Below are 18222 nucleotides of genomic sequence, written 5' to 3'. Positions count from 1 at the left end.
AACTGAATAAGAGATACAAGATGAAGGTGGTACAGGCTTACGCACCTACATCCTACATCCAGCCATGATGACGTTTCAGTTGAAAGCTTCTATGAAGACGTGGAATCGGCAATGAGTAAGGTAAAAACACAGTATACTATACTGATGGGAAACTTTAATGCAAAGGTAGGGAAGAAGCAGGCTGGAGACCAGGCAGTAGGAGATTATGGCATCGGTACTAGAAACGCCAGAGGAGAGCTACTAGTATAATTCGCAGAACGCAATAATTTACGGATTTTGAATACTTTTTACCGAAAACGAGGAAACCGCAAGCGGACATGGAGGAGCCCTAATGGCGAAAATAAGAACGAAATGGACTTTGTAATGAGTGAACACCCAGGCATTGTGCAGGATGTTGAGGTGCTTGGCAAGATACGATGCAGTGACCACAGAATGGTACGGTCTCGAATTCGCCTAGACATGAAGAAGGAACGCCAGAAACTGATACGCAAGAAGCCAATCAATGAGCTAGCACTGAGAGGGAAAGTAGAGGAATTCAGAGTATCGCTTCAGAACAGGTACTTAGCTCTTAGTGAAGAAACCAACCTTGGCGTAGATACAATGAATGATAATCTGACGAGTACCATTACGGATTGTGCAGTGGAAGTTGGAGCCATGGTAGTTAGACAGGAAACTGGCAAGATTTTCCAGGAAACGAAGAATCTCATTAAAAAGCGTAAAATTATGAAAGTCTCAAGTACAACAGACAAAATAGAACTGGCAGAGCTTTGAAAGTTGATTAATCGACTTAAGGTATGCGATGTAAGAACGTATAACATTGAGAGAATCGAACACGCTCTGAAGATCGGAGCAAGCGTCACAGCAGGGAAGAGGAAACTTGGGATAGGCAAAAATCGGATGTCTGCACTAAAAGACAAAGAAGGCAAAATAACTACCAATATGGATAGGATAGTTAAAATAGCGGAGGAGTTTTACACAGATCTGTACAGTATATAGCCAAGACAACTGCGACCTTAATACTATAAGAACTAGCAGTAACCCAGATGACACCCCACCAGTAATGATAGAAGTCCGAAAAGCCTTGAAGAGCATGCAAAGCGGCAAAGTTGCTGGTGAGGATCAGGTAACAACAGATCTGCTGAAAGATGGAGGACAGATTGTGTTAGAAAAACTAGCCACCCTGTTTACGAGGTGTCTCCTGATGGGAAGAGTACCAGAGTCTTGGAAGAATGCTAACATCATCTTAATACATAAGAAAGGATATGACAAGGACTTGAAGAATTACGGGCCGATCAGCTTGCTCTTTGTAGTATACAAGCTATTTACAAAGGTAATTGCTAACAGAGTAAAGAAAACATTAGAATTCAATCAACCAAAGCAACAAGCAGGATTTCGAACAGGCTACTTAACAATCGACCGTATTCATGCTATCAATCAGGTATTAGAGAAATTCTCAGAATATAACCAACCACTATACATAGCCTTCATAGATTACGAGAAGGCGTTTGATTCAGTAGGAATATCAGCCGTCATGCAGACACTGCGGAATCAGGGCGTCGATGAAGTATATATAAACATCCTGGAAGAAATCTACAGGGGATCAACTGCTACCATAGTGCTTCATAAAGAAAGCAACAGAATACAAATCAAGAAGGGTGTAAGACAGGGGGACACAATCTCCCCAATGCTATTTACCACGTGCTTACAGGAGGTTTTCAGAAGCCTAGAATGGGAACAGTTAGGGTTAAGAGTTAATGGAGAGTACCTTAGTAACCTGCGCTTCGCCGATGACATTGCATTGCTGAGTAACTCAGGGGACGAATTGAAACTCATGATTACGGAGTTAGACAAGGAGAGCAGAAAGGTGGGTCTCAAAATTAATCTGCAGAAAACAAAAGTAATGTACAGCAACCTCAGAAAAGAGCAGCGCTTCAAGATAGGTAATAGTGCATTTCAAGTTGTAAAAGACTATCTCTACTTAGGGCAGGTATTAACCGCGGAGCCAAACCACAAGATTGAAGTAACTAGAAGAATAAGAATGGGGTGGAGCACATTTGGCAAGCACTCTCAAATTATTACAGGTAGATTGCCACTATCCCTCAAGAGGAAGGTATATAACAGCTGTATCTTGCCGGTACTTAGCTACGGAGCAGAAACCTGGAGACTTACAAAGAGGGTTCAGCTTAAACTGAGGATGACGCAACGAGCAATGGAAAGAAAAATGGTAGGTGTAACCTTAAGTGACAAGAAGAGAGCAGAGTGGATTAGGGAACAAACGGGGGTTAAGGATATCATAGCTGAAATAAAGAAGAGAAATGGACATGGGCCGGGCATGTAGCGCGTATACAGGATAACCGCTGGTCATTAAGGGTTACTGACTGGATTCCCAGAGAAGGTAAGCGGGTTAGGGGGAGACAGAAGGTTAGGTGGGCAGATGAGATTAAGAAGTTTGCGGGTATATACTGGCAGCAGCAAGCACGGGACCGGGCTAACTGCAGTGGACGTAGTCAGGCTGATGATGATGATGATGATATAGATATACTAATTTACGGATCTCAGAATAAGTATGAATTGCGAATTCACGTTTCCCGATTGGTCACTATGCTTACCGCTTTGTGTGGTACGCAGTGTCTATTGGCATTAAGAGAGAGAGAGAAAATTTTAATGCGGAAAGGCAGGGAGGTTAACCAGAAAACATATCCGGTTTGCTACCCTGCACTGGGGAAAGGGTAAGGGGAAAGGGAGGAAGAGAAGCACAAACACACATACACACACTCGCACACAGTAGTGTCACAATCGTTCTACGAGGCGGGTCGCTCGCAGAAACTTCATCAGCGCCTTCGTTGCTTTCTGGCGTGAAGCTCGATCTTTCCGACATTCCAAGATTGACTGCTCAGAAAATGGCTGGTCGTCGAGGCGAGCAAACACTGCTGAGAGGGACTGTCGCTGAGAGCTGTACTGAGGGCACTGACATAAAATATGTTCAATTGTTTCGTCATTGTCGCAATGGTCGCATGTAGCGCTGTCTCTCATTCCGATGCGGCAGGCAAAAGCGTTCGTGAAAGACAACCCAAGCCACATACGGCAGAGAACGGTCGTCTCGGATCGGGGTAGGCCAGATGGAATAGTAAGTCGTAGGCATGGGTCCAGGCGGTGAAGACGGGTGTGGAGAAAACCGGGCGTATTCCGCATAGACCTTGCGACATCCTGCGCAAGCGTATTAATCTTTGCTGCTGCGTCGCTTCTTGATAGTGGAATAGGTTCCATCACTCCATTTTCGTGAGCATTCTTAGCTGCATTGTCGGCATGCTCGTTACCGATGATGCCGCAATGGCCTGGTAACCACTGAAAAGATATGTCATGTCCTTCGTCTATTAGGTGATGGTACAGTTGTCGTATTTCGAGCGCCAATTGATCTTGAGGTCCACGACGTAGAGTATTGTGTAGACATTGGAGAGCTGGTTTCGAATCAGTAAAAATGCTCCATTTTTGTGGTGTCTCTTGGTCAATCCTGCGGAGTGCGCTGCGGAGTGCCGCGAGCTCCACGGCTGTCGATGTCGTCTTGTGTGACGTTCTGAACTGGATGGTTTCGGCTCTTGCTGGGAAGATCACAGCTCCTGCAGATCCTCCAACAGTTGTCGAGCCATCCGTGTAAAGTTTGACATGATCTTTGTATTCTTCGTGTAGCATGAGTAGAATCATCTGCTTTAAAGCTGGCGCCGAGAGCTCCGCCTTCTTGCGAATCCCCGGCACTGTCAAGCGCAGTTTTGGTCGGTCCAAGCACCAAGGAGGTGTTAGTATCCGTTCCGGAGGTGTGTAGACTGTTGGAAGGCACTCACGGAAAGTCAATACTCTCTTACAGAAGGAGGCACTCGGTCGATCTTCTGGAAGCGAAGCTAGGTGGTGGGCAGGGGCGCGAGCAAGGTGTCTAATATGAGCTCTAAGCACCTCCAAAGTAATGTGCACTGTGGCCGGATGATCTTTGGCGATTGCGATGGTTTCCGCTGTTGATGTACAGCGTGGTAATCCAAGACAAACTCTGAGTGCCTGGCCCTGGGCGTTTTCTATTGTGCGTATACTGCTTTTGCCAGCGTTCGTCAGAACCGGCAAGCTATACCGCAGGTACCCCAGAAACAGCGTTTTGTACAAATGCAACATCGCGTGCACTGATGTGCCCCACGTTTTGCCTCCGAGGAACTTGAAAAGTTGTGCGATGGCCGTTAGGCGCTTCTTTAGAGTGGCCACATGGGGACTCCAGCAGAGATTTCGATCGATCGTGACCCCCAAAAACCTGTGGGTCCTGGCGTAGCAGACACTGTGTCCATTGATGGCGATGGGATATGACGTCATTGCCTTCCGCGTGAACGCGACCAGCGCCGATTTCTCAGGAGAAATCTCGAGGCCTTGTTCTCTAAGGTACGCCGATATTGAATTCGCTGCTTTCTGGAGTCTCGCACGTACCTGAGGACGTGTTACACCTGATGTCCAGGCACAAATATCATCTGCATAGAGAGATATCTGCACGGAATCTGGTATGCGTTCAACGAGACCGATCAGAACCAGGTTGAACAGTGTGGGGCTCAATACACCACCTTGAGGAACACCACGGTGTGTATAATGTTCAGAAGTCGGCCCATCATCAGTTTGCATAAACAATGATCTCATATGTAGGTAGCATTGGATCCAGCGGTACACTCGCCCACCCAAACCAACTGACTCGAGGGCGTCAAGTATGGCTTCGTGAGAAACATTGTCATATGCTCCTTTGACATCTAAAAATAGTGCGACAGATAACCGTCTGCTCATTTTCTGGTGTTGTACGTAGGTCACCAGGTCAATGACATTGTCAATGGAGCTCCGAAGACGACGAAAACCGGCCATGGCGTCTGAATATATTCTATGGCGTTCTAGGAACCACTCGAGTCTGGCAAGGATCATTCGCTCCATCAGCTTCCCTACGCAACTAGCCAGCGCTATTGGGCGGTATGATGTCAGCTCTAGAGGCGATTTTCCAGGTTTGAGAAGTGCAACTAACCGGCTTGTTTTCCACTCTCTGGGGACCGTTCCATCTCTCCAAGACTCATTGAATACTTCCAGCAAAGCACTTCGTGCTCGATCACCGAGATTGCATAATAGGCGGTATGATATGCCATCCGGCCCAGGCGATGACAATCGATTGCATGAAGCAAGAGCCACATTCAGTTCTTCCATTGAAAAAGGCAGGTCCAGGTGCGGGTCAAGTGAATGTGGCGTGTAATGAGCAGTAAGGGCTTCTGTGCAATTTGGTGGGCCCGCAATCTTGGCATTAAATATTGGCATTAAAGAGACCATACGAAGAATATACATGACACAGTTTGCCTTGCTCAAAAATAGATCGACTTAGTGCTAAGCATTGAGTTTCCTATATAGAAACGCTAGAGGGAACTCTGGCACTAGTGTCTATGGCAGCTGCAATGCACGGTGCTTCAGCGAGCATAAGAATTATGGGTAGTAAACAGGAGTGCCTAGTCTTCGTACTTTACGGTCATTTTGGCTTCAGCAAATGTTCAGAGGTTGCGCTTCTTTATTTCTTTAGGCTTACCATTTGAAATGGGGTCCTAAGGCTCAAAAGAGTTCGTTCTGTCATTCGAAACAAAATGAAAACATAGCAATAAACGAAATCGCAAGTGCGATTCGTCTCCCGCAAGTACGAAGACTTGGCAAATCCATGTACTACCCATCATTTTTATGGTCGCTGTTAGATCGCAGCGCCAGAGTCCCCTCGGTTAATTTTAGGAAAGTGTATAGGTGCTAAGAAGCATGCAGATTTGTTCGGTTAGTTGCAGAGTACAAGCGATACCTTAACATAACTGCTGTACCTTTAAATATTAACCTTCCGAGACATGTTTCTGTTGTGGCAATGAATCCCAGCCCTAGTGAACGCATTAAATAAAAATTAGGACAACCTCTAAAAGACCTGCGCCACTTTCGAGACCAGCACTCCGAAGATTTAAAAATACGATCTTTTTATTTCTCATCTTGATCGTCCCAACCTGCTCGACGCACGCCTTTTAAAAGCTGTTATTTGAATATCAATTTGTGCAGCCGTTTTCAAGGAGGCTATCAACACTGGCGACAGCCTATACCTGTGATTTTTTACATCTTGGCGATCTTTTTTTTTCTTGGCGAAAATACTTTTTGTGTGAAATGCTAGATGAGGCAACCTATTTATAATTTATTTTAAGTGAAGATTAATCTCCAGAAATGCGATGGCCACACTATATATTTGATTTATTTATTTACTGATTGTTGAAAAATTGCAGTGAGCGCGGGTAAGTTCCGCCTTCTTCAGAAATGCTCCTGAAAACGTGGAACAGCCTTTTCTTCTCCTTCTTGGCCGCTCTTCTTTAAGAATAACTTAGTAATACAAATAAGGCTATCAGCTTATACGCAGAAGAGGCGGTGCAGCAACACAAATCGATATAATATATTACAACAATTACACAAGGGACTCTACATGGCTCAGATATGGCGATGACATCCTTCGCTTCAAAGCCATTTTCACAGTGATAGCCCCTTCTCCAAAGAAAAATAAGTAAGGAAGCAATAAACATTGCGGAACGCTGGGTAATTAAGCACAGAAGGGTATGGTTGGCCATATTACGCAAAGAGAGCGCGATGGAGAGCAGGCAAAGGGTGTTAGAAGAATAGAGTCAGAGGATGTGAGGAGGAGGAGGGTGAACGCAAGCAAGAAAAGGCGCGTCCAGAGGCATGCGCTTGCCTTCCAGCTGGGACGAAGAGAAGTGAAAAAAAAAAAGAAACTGAAAGAAAGAAAGAAACAAACGAACTTGTATTTATAGCGAAGCTTTCTCTACCTCGTCCGTATTTGTGAGTGCTCTAACGAAATATGTCACTAAATGACAGAAGCAACAGCAAGGACTAGTTAAATATTCCCGCGGCGATAAACGCACACCATCACTCGCACGACATCTCCTACAAAAGGAAGAACTTTCTGCAAAACAATTATTAGAATTTTTCTCGCAGTCATTGCCTTTATTTTTTTCCTCACTGAGACACACATACATATGCACCATCGCACGTTGATATAAGCAATAGAAATAACGTTTGTTCTCTGTAACGCTCTCTCTCTTTTTTTCTCGAATTGTTTGGCTGACAGCAGCGGCAACGCCGCTCCCTCTCATGCATTTTGTGCTGCACGTGATCTTCAATTGCTGATTCATCATGCACTTAAGTAGCACGTACGCCGCCTGACAACGACAGACGCCCCACGCGTTTTCCTCGCTCTATGCGCGGCGTATGCGTTGACGTTGTATAGAGATGTAAGACAGACACCTCGAGGGTGCAGCAGTCTCACGCCCGCGAAATATGTGTCAGCGCCGCGGGCCTACAGCGATCAAGATTCTAACACGTCTGGGCGGTCGAGCGCAGATCACACCGCTTACTGTGCCTCTTCAGGAAAAGCTCAGGCGAGGGCTTTTGACGCGGGCATCGAGCGATTCGTCTCGGTCGTTCTCGCCTTTCGTTCTGCGCGCTGCGACAGCGTTGCACACAAGAGGCGACGACGCACGAGCGATATCTTTGCTTGTTTTCTTCACGTATTTAGGCTTGACGCCGCCAGGACGTCCAAAAGAGAGCCGACACCTCAGCGTTGAAGACCTGCCACAACTATGAGAGAACCCCGGTCGAAGAAGGAGAAAAAAAGTCGCCCGGATTTGCAACCGGGAGCGACCTTTCCTTTTGTGCTCCCACCACGCGGGGGCGCGACGATTCACACGTCCGAACCATGCATACAGGGCGCTTCGGACACAAGCAGCACGAACACAATCGCGCCCCGAATAGGACACGGCGGCGTCCTTTCAAGTTTCTCCCCGTCACCTCCGGGCCGTTTTGCGCGTAGCCGAGTTTTTCGCGCGCAATCCCCAACCAGGGCGACGGAGCGTAACTCCCGAAGAATTTTCCGAGTCAAAACACCTTCAAGAAATCGCCAATAGCGGCACGCACGGTCCAGCGCGCCTGCAAGGAAATTTATAGACTGAGCTAAGCCGGTACAAGTGAACGCCGCCGGTGCTACCACCGAGGCCGTCGAAGGTCGTCCCTCCGTCCGTGTGTATAGCTGGCGACGGCACGACCTGCTCTTCTTTGTGTCATTTTTTTTCCTGCATTTTTACACGTTATTGTTCACCCTACACGCGGTCTTCTGTAGGGATTTTGCAGGTTTTCCTTTTGCGCACGTTTTGCGAACGGTGCATAAAGCCAGGGAAGGTGGGGGGACGGAGACCAACGGGAGTCCGGCGAAGATCTGCCCTGGAAGTTGGCGAGTCACCCTGTTTTGTTTGCCGTGGCGGCCCAACGCGACAGCGAGCCTTTGCTCCGCACTGTAGGGGGCCGGCGTCGTTGCCGCAGCTGCGTCCCCGTGGGACAACGTACCGAGGGGCACCTTGGGGCGTAATGGACAGGCCAGCGTCCACTAATTTAAAGAAAACGGCGCCTCTTCGGTGCAGTTCAGCAGCGTTCCTGCATACCTGAAAAATAAATACGAAAAAGGTTGTTCGTGCATGGTCCCATAAGTCTCGGCCCTAACGAGCCTTTGACCTTAAATGCGTTTTCTCCTTCCTGGTAAGGAGGGACGTGCGGCGCGACAAGTTGTCGCTCCGGGTCGTTTCGTTGGACACGGAGTGTCCCTTCCGTGTTAACGCACGGCGGGGCGTGAACTTGCATTTACGGCACTGAAACCACCAGCAAGAGAGGACGAGACGTTTGAGATGTCACATTAATGCTGTCGATATATCACGCGCACGTTATTTCGTTGATTAAGCACAGAGGCCGTCCTGCCACGCGGTTATCACATTGAAGCATGTTAAGCGCACCATCAAAGCCGCCATATTGGAGTACCGGTACGATCAGAAGCGGCACCCATCAGATAACGTGCTAGGTCGTGAGGTGCGCGATGCGTGCTCTGATATGCGGTTTGTTATCTTGGCGAAGCGCTGGCTGCGAGCAGTTGAATGCCGATAAGCTGACTATCAAGACTGCGCGTCTCGCTACAATCTGCGCGTTATTGAAGTCTTGCCTAAAATATGTGTTGATTGGGGCTAGAAGCAGCAACTCAGCGAAATTCAGTTGGATTTTTTTATATTTCTATGGTTATGTATAGTTAAGTTGATCTTCCAAATGGGTCAGAAATGGCCCAGAGCCTGACTATGGGTTAAGGCGTTTGTGTTCTCCCGCTAACGCTTTACTCAACCTTTCACCACTCTACAAGATTAAAACTGAATAGCCTATGAGAGCCTAAAGAGTGTAATTTATGTCTAAACGTGCTTACATCACATTGCATCTTTCCCTCTCCCCTCTTTTCATCTCTCAAAGCACACTAATTGGCTTGCTTGTGCTGGCAAACTGGACGCAAGTCTCGTTGTTCTTTATCCTCCTATAGGAGTCGGTTAAAATTTGCAGGCCTCTCATATACTTGCAAGTTTGTGTAGACGCGATCAGCAGATAAATAGGTAAGCCGTCTTTCTTAGCTGAAGGGTTATACCGTTTCCACTAACTTGACAAACATTTTATAACTACTGGAAGGAAGTTTACGAGCTTAAACATTTCTTTTTAATTTTTTGTATTTCCCTTCTTTAATACTGGAATTCTGTCACCCAACTACTACAGTTCGAATAGTTCATTGTAGTGGCTTAGCGCGTAATGTGTCACGCTGCCACGGTCGAGGACGTATATTAGTTTTTACAGCCATGCCGCATCATTTTGGTGAAGGTGAGAGCAGTTATATTGCTTCGTTATCCTATTTGTGGCTTTGACACCTAAAACTCCTGAACCGGGGGCAACTTCCCCTTCTCTTGCCTCGCAACTCGTACTCAGGCAGCGCCTGCTTGCAAGTTTCTTCATGAAAAAGTAAACTACATCTTCCAAGAGGGAACCCTGATGGAATGCGAAGCAGCAGCGTTGCGCACGGCCATTCGTCAGAGGGCGCACTTCAGCTTCGAGACGTTGTGGGCGATGTCGTCAAGGAATCGCCGGCGTTGGCCTTCCGCTGTCGGCGCTTCCTTGGCCCACGTTTCGTCGGTGTTACCCGTAACCCGCGCACCGCCTCCAGTCTCGAACGCGATTGGCGTGCTTCTCTCGCACCTCGTCGGTGTCGTTGAGTCTTCCATGCTGACGCTTGCATTCGGCTTCCCTGGCTCGTGCCTCGTCGGTAGAGGCGCGATGTCGCAATTCGAGAACGCAATCAGCTCTGCCACCTTTCACAACGCCGGCGACGATTGGGTTCTCAGTGATAGAGTTAGGCCAAATCGCTTCGACGCATGTTTTGGCGGGAGAAAGAGCTTCGCATTCTGGCGTCTTCTCCATCGCAGATAAACCAGCCGAAAGGGTGTTCCTTCGATGTGCGCTCGAACACGAGCGGTGGGGAGGGTGAAGCGAGAGAGAGGTGACACGCGGCCGGCAAGAGAGAGAGTGGCGTCACCGCACACTGCGAGGGAAGGCGTGACCTACTTGGCAACGCTTCAACACCTGCGGCGATGGGAGCCCGGAGCGGCACGTTGGCACGGAGACACAGACGGACAGCGTTACACAGGCTAGTCAAAAAGCTGCTTTGCATCTAAAAACCGACTGCTCGCGCTGTACAACCATTCACTGTCCACATGTAAACATAGGCACCGGATCCTAACCTCCAAGGTAGTGCCGGTAGTGGATTTTTTCTGTGCGTCGTTGAATGAAAATTCGCAGCATGCGCGTCAACTAAAACTGGACCGCGGGTCTCTGAGCTCAATCAGAGTATTCCGTCTCTCATTGCCCACTAGCAGCGATTGGTATGATCCAGTAAGAAACGCCGGTCCATCACTGCGTGCTTTGCGCCTCCCCAGGTATCTCTTCTGCGCAACGCCGCGATGAGCGCCAGCGTCAACGCCACCGCCAGTCTAAACGTTAGCACCCGCTGCTTCTGATCCACGCATGGTTCCCTTTAGCAGAAGATGGCGTAATCGTTTGTTTACAGCTGCACTTAACTGAATAATATATGATGCATTGCACTGGTTATGCTATTGCAATGCAGAATATGCACACGTACACAAAGGGATGGGGGACAGACCCCTCTGCTCTACAGTGATATATTTCTGGCTACACCACTTCCAATTCTGAAGAGTGAAGGCACCAAGCAAAAAAAAAAAAAAAAAGATATTCTGACCTAAACTTAACTTGTGGCAGTTGAGAGTACAAAAGGACACATAACAAGAGGAAGACTTGTATGGACACAGGTGCTTGTCTTCCTCTTGTACGTGTCTTTCCTTCTATGCACTCAACTTGTACAAGAATGGCCAACCAACAAGCCCGCATCGCCACCCGAAGCTTGAATGGTGGTGTGCGAATGGGGAACTTAGTGGGCTCTTGTGTGCTCACACTTGTATAAGTGTGGCCCCAGTTTGAAGATTTTTTTCAGGTGCCCCGCCAGCACTGAAAACAATGGTAGTATCAATGGAGGTTCAAGCTTAAGATCTTAAGGGCAGGAACATCGTGTTCTACCACCTTGTTCATAGAAAGGTCGGCAAAACATGTGGAGCTGACTCGGACTCACTCATGAAATACATCTTTAGTTTAGGGCTCACTCGGAATCAAACTCGCGAATAGACTCGATCCAAGTCAAACTCACAAAAACATCAATCACCCGGCCTCACATCTCAATCTGAATGAGTCTACTCATGAGTCTGTCAGCCTCGAATTAGCTTCTTCAACCATGGTACCAATGCTCTTTAACAACAATATCTCATGTAATCGATTCTCTTCTTGGTGTCATTTGACATATATAGTATCTGCAAAAATGAGTTCCGAGTGCTTCCAAACCAGTAATACCATTTTTCTTGGAAGAGATAGCATAACATACAATAATCAAGAAATTCTCTGGAAGAGTTGACAGGGGTAGGTCAACCTACCCCCCTTTGTAATTCATGCTTCTAATTATTAAATATAAAACAGTGTATGAACAACACTGCTTTGTAATACCTGTGCACAGACATGGGTGTAAATGTGAATCGAGGTAAGGCTGATAGTAAAGCTGAAGATGACTAAAATAGGACATTAGGTCGGCAAAAGAAAGTATAACTCACTCAGACAACATACTTTGCGCTCTGGACTCACTCCGACTTGGACACATCAAAATTTTCCCGAACCAAATTCACTCGAACTCGCACTCACAAAAATTTTCTCCAAGGGGACTCACTCGAACTCATGAATATATTAATCACCCGGACTCACTCACGGGCTCAATCTGAGTCTGAGCGAGTCCGAGTGAGTCTACTCGTGAGCGTGTTCATAGATCTATGGAGATAAATATGAACCAGATTTCGAGCAAAGAGTGCATTAATTCCCATTGCCCAATGGAAAAGCACATATGACCTATGGCGCTTTCAAACTGGGATGCCTAAATTTTATCATATCAGTTTCTGTAGGGCTCATTAGTTCCTGCAATAAAAAAAAGACAAGAATTACTGACTGATTAAGAACAGTGAGTGTATAAATAAATTTCTTATGTATGGGTCTTGCACATACCCAAAATAAGGGATGAAGCAGTTCTTTTCATGCATTATATGAATCGAATAGTGAAATTTCATATGTGCTAGTTGCTATATCACAAAATGAATAAATCATGAATGGTCCTTTCCCAAGAGGTCAGTTAGAATCTCATGTTGGCTTGTCTGCAAATATTTGGGGCATCTGCGGTGGAAAAGTGATATCTTCATGGAATGATGATTGCATAAGAGCAACAACTTGAGATATCAATTCTGGGTTAACCAACTAACTCTTCCAACGGCCAAATCCATCCTTTTCTACTGCACAAATACATGGTCTGTTTAAAAAAATGGGCCCAAGAAGCCTAATTATTTAGAAGGTGCGACATTCACTCACTTTTTATAATTACTTTGCTGTAGTGGCAGACATTTTAATGTGACTAGAGACATCAAATTATAACTAAAGACAATAGATGAACTTTTTCATTGGCAGTGACAGGAATTCTGATCAGTTGGAAGAATCAGTGCACTCCCTGAGAATAACACAGTGCCACTTTGAGACTTTTAAAATGGGACACTGGCTATTTTCGCAGTCATGAAATCTGACCAGCTGTGTTGGCGAAACTGGATTGATACTTGATGGCTGAGAGACATACTGCCAACTCATTCTCAGTCACAGTGATCAACATATCTGCATTAGAGGCCCACTTTAATGCATTCTACTTGTTTCTTTAAAGACTTTTTTTTCCATATTTAAGCTCTTAAAGAAGTTGATGTCCCAAGTTAAAATGCACAAAAACATACCTTATGTAACTACTAGAATTCCTTTAAAGGCTTGTAGAGATCTGTGTTAAAGAAATAAAATTGTGATGTTCTTCAAGCTGACAAATAACATTTCCAACTTGCATTGGTCGGTCTGGCCAAGGTTGGTTGCAAGGAATGAAATATTGCTACGATAAAGGGCATCCTTACATTAACTGCATACCTTGCCTTAAACTGTGCAGTTGCCAGAATTAATGTTTTGTTCAGCAAAATGCAAAAGTGAACGAAATGCACTAAAGAACTTGTTCCGAATTTTTTGTTTATGCTGGAAAAAAAAACTGCTCATTCTACTGCAAAAATCACATGAATTTGCCTGCCATACTCGCATTATTAAGCTGATCACACTCGACATCAGCTTGGTAGAAGTGATAAAAAATTCTTGAATTGTCGCTGGAGCCAATGGTTTAGTAAAGGTAGTTGCAATATTTCATTTATTCAAGCAAATATATCCTCTTGAACATCTGTCTTTTTAGTTTCAGCCCAAAATTGAAAGTTTGAGGATTCACAATGTCGCAATACTGGCCTTGAAAAATTCGAAATTCATTTTGATTCAGCTATTTATTAACAAGAACTAATCTCGTAAAAAGACAATATCGCCAATAAAGGTAATTTCACAATACATCAAAAGCACATTATACCAACAGAAAACATTTGTTCTTGCAACGAGCTAATGTGCTTACTCTAACAAACAATCAGCTTCCTGTAAAACAACTATCACATATATCTTAGCGGAATGTCAGGTAAAAAGGACCTTGGCATGCCCAAAGATTATATAATCAAACGTAGCACACCGCCACTGAAACAAATATAAATTTGGGCACTTATTCTGAGTGAGACAAGAAAGCACACATAAAGCTACAATCATGCACATACATTAGTGTTGCTTATTTGCAAATATACCATCAGAAAGGCCTGCGTGCAGTGAACACCAGGCTTGAAAATAGAAATGAAATGGGCTAATAACGGTATGCATCACGTTTGTAGACCAAGCCTTTGTTGCACCACATTAAAGCATCCTGTATATATAAGATTTTCTGTGCTCCCAGGTATGGCGTGGGAAATTCTAAGCAGCAGTAACCAGGTAAGCAGGATACGATTTGAAACAGACTAGATATACAGCACCCACATTCACGTCTACAGCTCTCTAAAGATGCACAAATGTACAAGTTGAGCAAACTATATTATAATTTTGATAATACATGGGTACTAGACCTCTGAAAAACCCATCGACTAGTTCAGCTCATGACTACTTTAATAGCCTTCTAACAATGTAGTGATTTCAAAGGCAACTTGGCATGTCGTGAAACTACTGGCATGGCCATCTTGTTTACAGCACAGGTCGCATGTTTAACCGTGTATGTACGCATATAACGGTCGGTTTACACTCACTGGTAAGATATAAAAATAAATTATCTCCCATAGGCCAATAATAACTGCTAACAAGCATCTGGCTTTGTGAACAAGCACTGCACACTATCATTCAGCACACCACGGGCAAAACGATCAAACTGATTTCACTGCTGCTTTGCATATCCACCTGGTGCCGAAAGTGGGCCAGATGCGTTGAGGATGGCAGATGGAATGTGAGCCTTTGTTTTGCTCGTGGACGTTCCAAACAGCTCAGGACAGCCAACAGACCCATCTTGGATCTTTGACATCAGCAGAAGCAAATCATAGTTGATACGCTCACTGACAACAGAGTCCTGCTTGTAGTCCGGGTGCGTAGTGATGAACTTGCGCATCCATGATGCAGTCGTCAACAGTTCTCCCGATGCCCTTTTCTGAATGAGATTGAGATAATGCTGAACGGTACATTGAGTGTCCACATCTACATCCATGCTTGAAATGAACATACGGATGAGTGGAATAAGGCCAGGGAATTCGCCCGGCTTTCCATTAATGATCTCGTCGATACTCATTTCAGTGAGAAAATCGTGATGCTCAGTTCCGCCTGCACTCAGGGTTGGGGCCAGGCTAGGTGGGCTGTGGCAAGTCAGAATGTCCTTGCGAAACCAAAACTTCTGAGTGCGCACGGCATCCCGCTTCTGGGCAGCCTCCATGTTTTGGTCAACTTTTGAGATTGGAATAAGGAAGCTCAGCTTGTACGAGAGTATCACACGGGTCAGCAACACGACAAAGACAACGTAAGCAGCATTCTCAAACTCGGTCATTTGCAGCTCAGACGGTCTGAACTCAACGCGCCAGCCAATGCTGCTGTTCGGCGGCGGAGGCTTGAAGCGCATCGAGTGCCAGTTTGTCGACTGAAGATTTTCAAAATGGTCAGTATCCTCTTCATCGTTCTGGTCGACTTTCTCACTGAAGAGGCTGATGGGGTCTCTGATGAAGAGGTGAGCCACGTGCTGGGCCAAAAGCGGGTCTATGTCAGCGGATCGCAGCCTGTTGTAGATGTCTTGGTCGTAGACGACTTTCACGTCGTTGTACTTCTCACCGAGTTTTGATATGTAGCACTCTATGGTGGAGTAACGGGATTTGCGAATGACGAACTTGTTCTCGCACAGCGGCTTTAATCCCAGCTCCTCGTCTGTTCTATCATCGACCGAGCTGACAATCACGTTCCAACGGCAGTCCCTCTCGGTGAGATAACCTCGGAACACTGGCGACGCCGCGCTCAAGGCAAGCATGATAGGGCAAACCGGTGCCAACTGGTCGTACAGCACGCGCGCTTCACTGATGTTGCATGCCTGGAATGTAACCTGGAGGCAACAGTTACCCATACCGAAGCCCATTGAATCCATGTAGACATGGTCAGGTAACGCCGCTTTGACGGCCTCCCCATCATCGCCGAGCTTGGCGTAATCCTCGACGAAGGGGCTGGGAGTATTTTTGTCTTTGAAAATGGGCACATTGATCACAACTTTTTTGCCGCGACGCTCGCGGATATTGCGCACCAGGGTTCTGAAACGCGGGTGGCCTGAAAATGTAGCCTCGTCGGGAAAGAAGAGGGAACGCATGTTGCTGTCTTTAGGATGCGGCTGGTACACGGGGTGGGTGAATCCGGGGCAGCCCAGGCGAGGAAACGTCGTCACGCACAGAACTTGCTCGCCTTGTTGCAGGTACGCGCTCGCTTCGTCTCGCCGGGCCTTCATGTTCGCCTCGACTACGTTGAAGTGCGAAATGAGGCTGCCGTAGGGTTTCCCCGGCGTACCTTCAATCATGTACGCGCCGAACTCGGGACGCCACAGCGACTTTACGTTGTTCGGATCGCGACGCTCTTTCTCCTGGAGGGCAGGCAGGATTTCATTCGCCCTAAGGCTCACCTGAGCCGTCTTTTTGGCGTGGTCGAAGTACACGATGATGTACTCCACTTCGTCGCCCCATTTGAGGCAGTCATTCTCGCGGTCCTTCAGGCGCCGATACTGGTTGATGAACTGCGTGACGGCGTGCTCGCGGACGTGATTCGCTAATTTCTTTGTTTCCGGCCACGAAAGCGGCGATCCTTCGCTTAACAGCCCCATTATTCAGTCACTCACACGCTCATTCACGGCAGCCGCCTCCCGTTTCAGCTTTGCACTAATCTACGAATGCGCATGCGCGGTGCAAAAACCGCAGCGCCACCGCCGGCGTTACTTCAAACGCGGTTTCGATTTCGGTTTCGATTCCGGAAAACTTGTCGCTTTCTCTTCGTACTTCAACCCAAGCACGAGTAACTGTGCGACCAGAGGTGACTGCATTTTCCAGTGCTCGTTCTTTTGGAAATTCAGTATTTGGCACTTGTTAGCCGTTTTGTCTTGATATATAAATACACCAAGGTGATAGCGGCTGACAACTGTGGCCTGGAAGGGTGTCTTTTTTTTGTTTATTCGAAAGATTGCTCTTTGGCATAAAAATATACATAAAACGACACAGGTTCATCACACATAAATAAACAAGTTACACTCATGCATGAAGTTTAAGAAGAATTGTTGGAAAGGTTTTATTATCTACGGAAAAGGGTGTCTTGTCCTGCTGTTTGAGAATCGCGCGTGTACGATAAGTGTAGGTTGGTACTCTACCGTGAACTTGTTAAAATGCCAGGACCAATGAACATAGCGAATGCGGCAAAAAAGCTTGCAAGAATCCTCTTGGCTTGATCAGCTGAGCTAAGCTTCTGAATGTGACCAACACCACCATCAATAGCCTCGCTGCAGCATACCTTTCATAAATTAAATATTCCCTGTTTAGACGTTTGCTATTTCAAGTTCAATATTTGCAATATTCAAACATACGCTGGTACAGACTCGTTCGCGTGGCTCACAAATCTCTTCCGCAGCACAGCGGGACTTGCTACCCTTTCATTTCCGTGGTTTGTCCGTATAGCATTAATGAATGAAGTTTAACTAAAATGCAGCTGCAAAGCGACAGTATCGTGGGAGTAACGTACAAATGAGGTCAGTGTGTTAACGATCTCCACAGGTACACACGGAGAGATTAAATCACTTTTTTTCTTCCTTTAAATATCAGCGTCCATTGCGAACGAAAAATAAGAAGAAAAAAGATTGAATTTTCAGTGTATCAGCATGAAGAAACGACTCCCAGTATGAGTTGCTTGAGCGTCATTTTCAATTAATTTTTCTTGCTTGTCACGGTGACTAGCGTTGTCTTGCCTCTGGCAGAAGCGATCGAGAAACCGGGATGAAACAAAACATAGACCGACAAGAAACGAAGGACAAACAGATATAAGTAAGAACACACATACATACAAAACGATAGGACGTATTGAGTATTCAAGCGAATGTAACGAGACGACGAAATGCGAATGTAGGCATCTCATTTCGGCCCTCCACCGGGCATGTCGCGTTTCCGTTTAATTTCTTCTCTTTCAGTTCTCAGGTTGCTACCATCTTCTACACGGTGCGCGCGACAGTGACTGCATATGGGTGGTGGGAGTGGG

At 46.2% G+C, this 18222-nt stretch overlaps 2 protein-coding genes across 9 annotated transcripts in view; both read right to left on the bottom strand.

The window, feature by feature from the left end:
- Positions 1-18222, bottom strand: part of LOC142817866 (uncharacterized) — a 246100-nt gene that overhangs the window by 159677 nt on the left and 68201 nt on the right. The window lies entirely within an intron of this gene.
- Gclc (glutamate--cysteine ligase) lies at positions 13871-16878 on the bottom strand. The gene has a single exon (XM_037425203.2). It carries the CDS (start codon positions 16805-16807, stop codon positions 14846-14848), a length of 1962 nt encoding a protein of 653 aa, XP_037281100.2. The 5' UTR covers positions 16808-16878; the 3' UTR covers positions 13871-14845.

Source organism: Rhipicephalus microplus, chromosome 5 (genome assembly GCF_043290135.1).
Source record: "Rhipicephalus microplus isolate Deutch F79 chromosome 5, USDA_Rmic, whole genome shotgun sequence".
NCBI lineage: Eukaryota > Metazoa > Arthropoda > Arachnida > Ixodida > Ixodidae > Rhipicephalus > Rhipicephalus microplus.
Note: the sequence above shows the minus strand (reverse complement) of the source record. Positions and strands in the feature narration are given on the sequence as shown.

What these genes read in the sequence shown, in the direction of transcription:
- Gclc (XM_037425203.2), bottom strand. Translation starts at nt 16,807, where the DNA reads ATGGGGCTGTTAAGCGAAGGATCGCCGCTTTCGTGGCCGGAAACAAAG.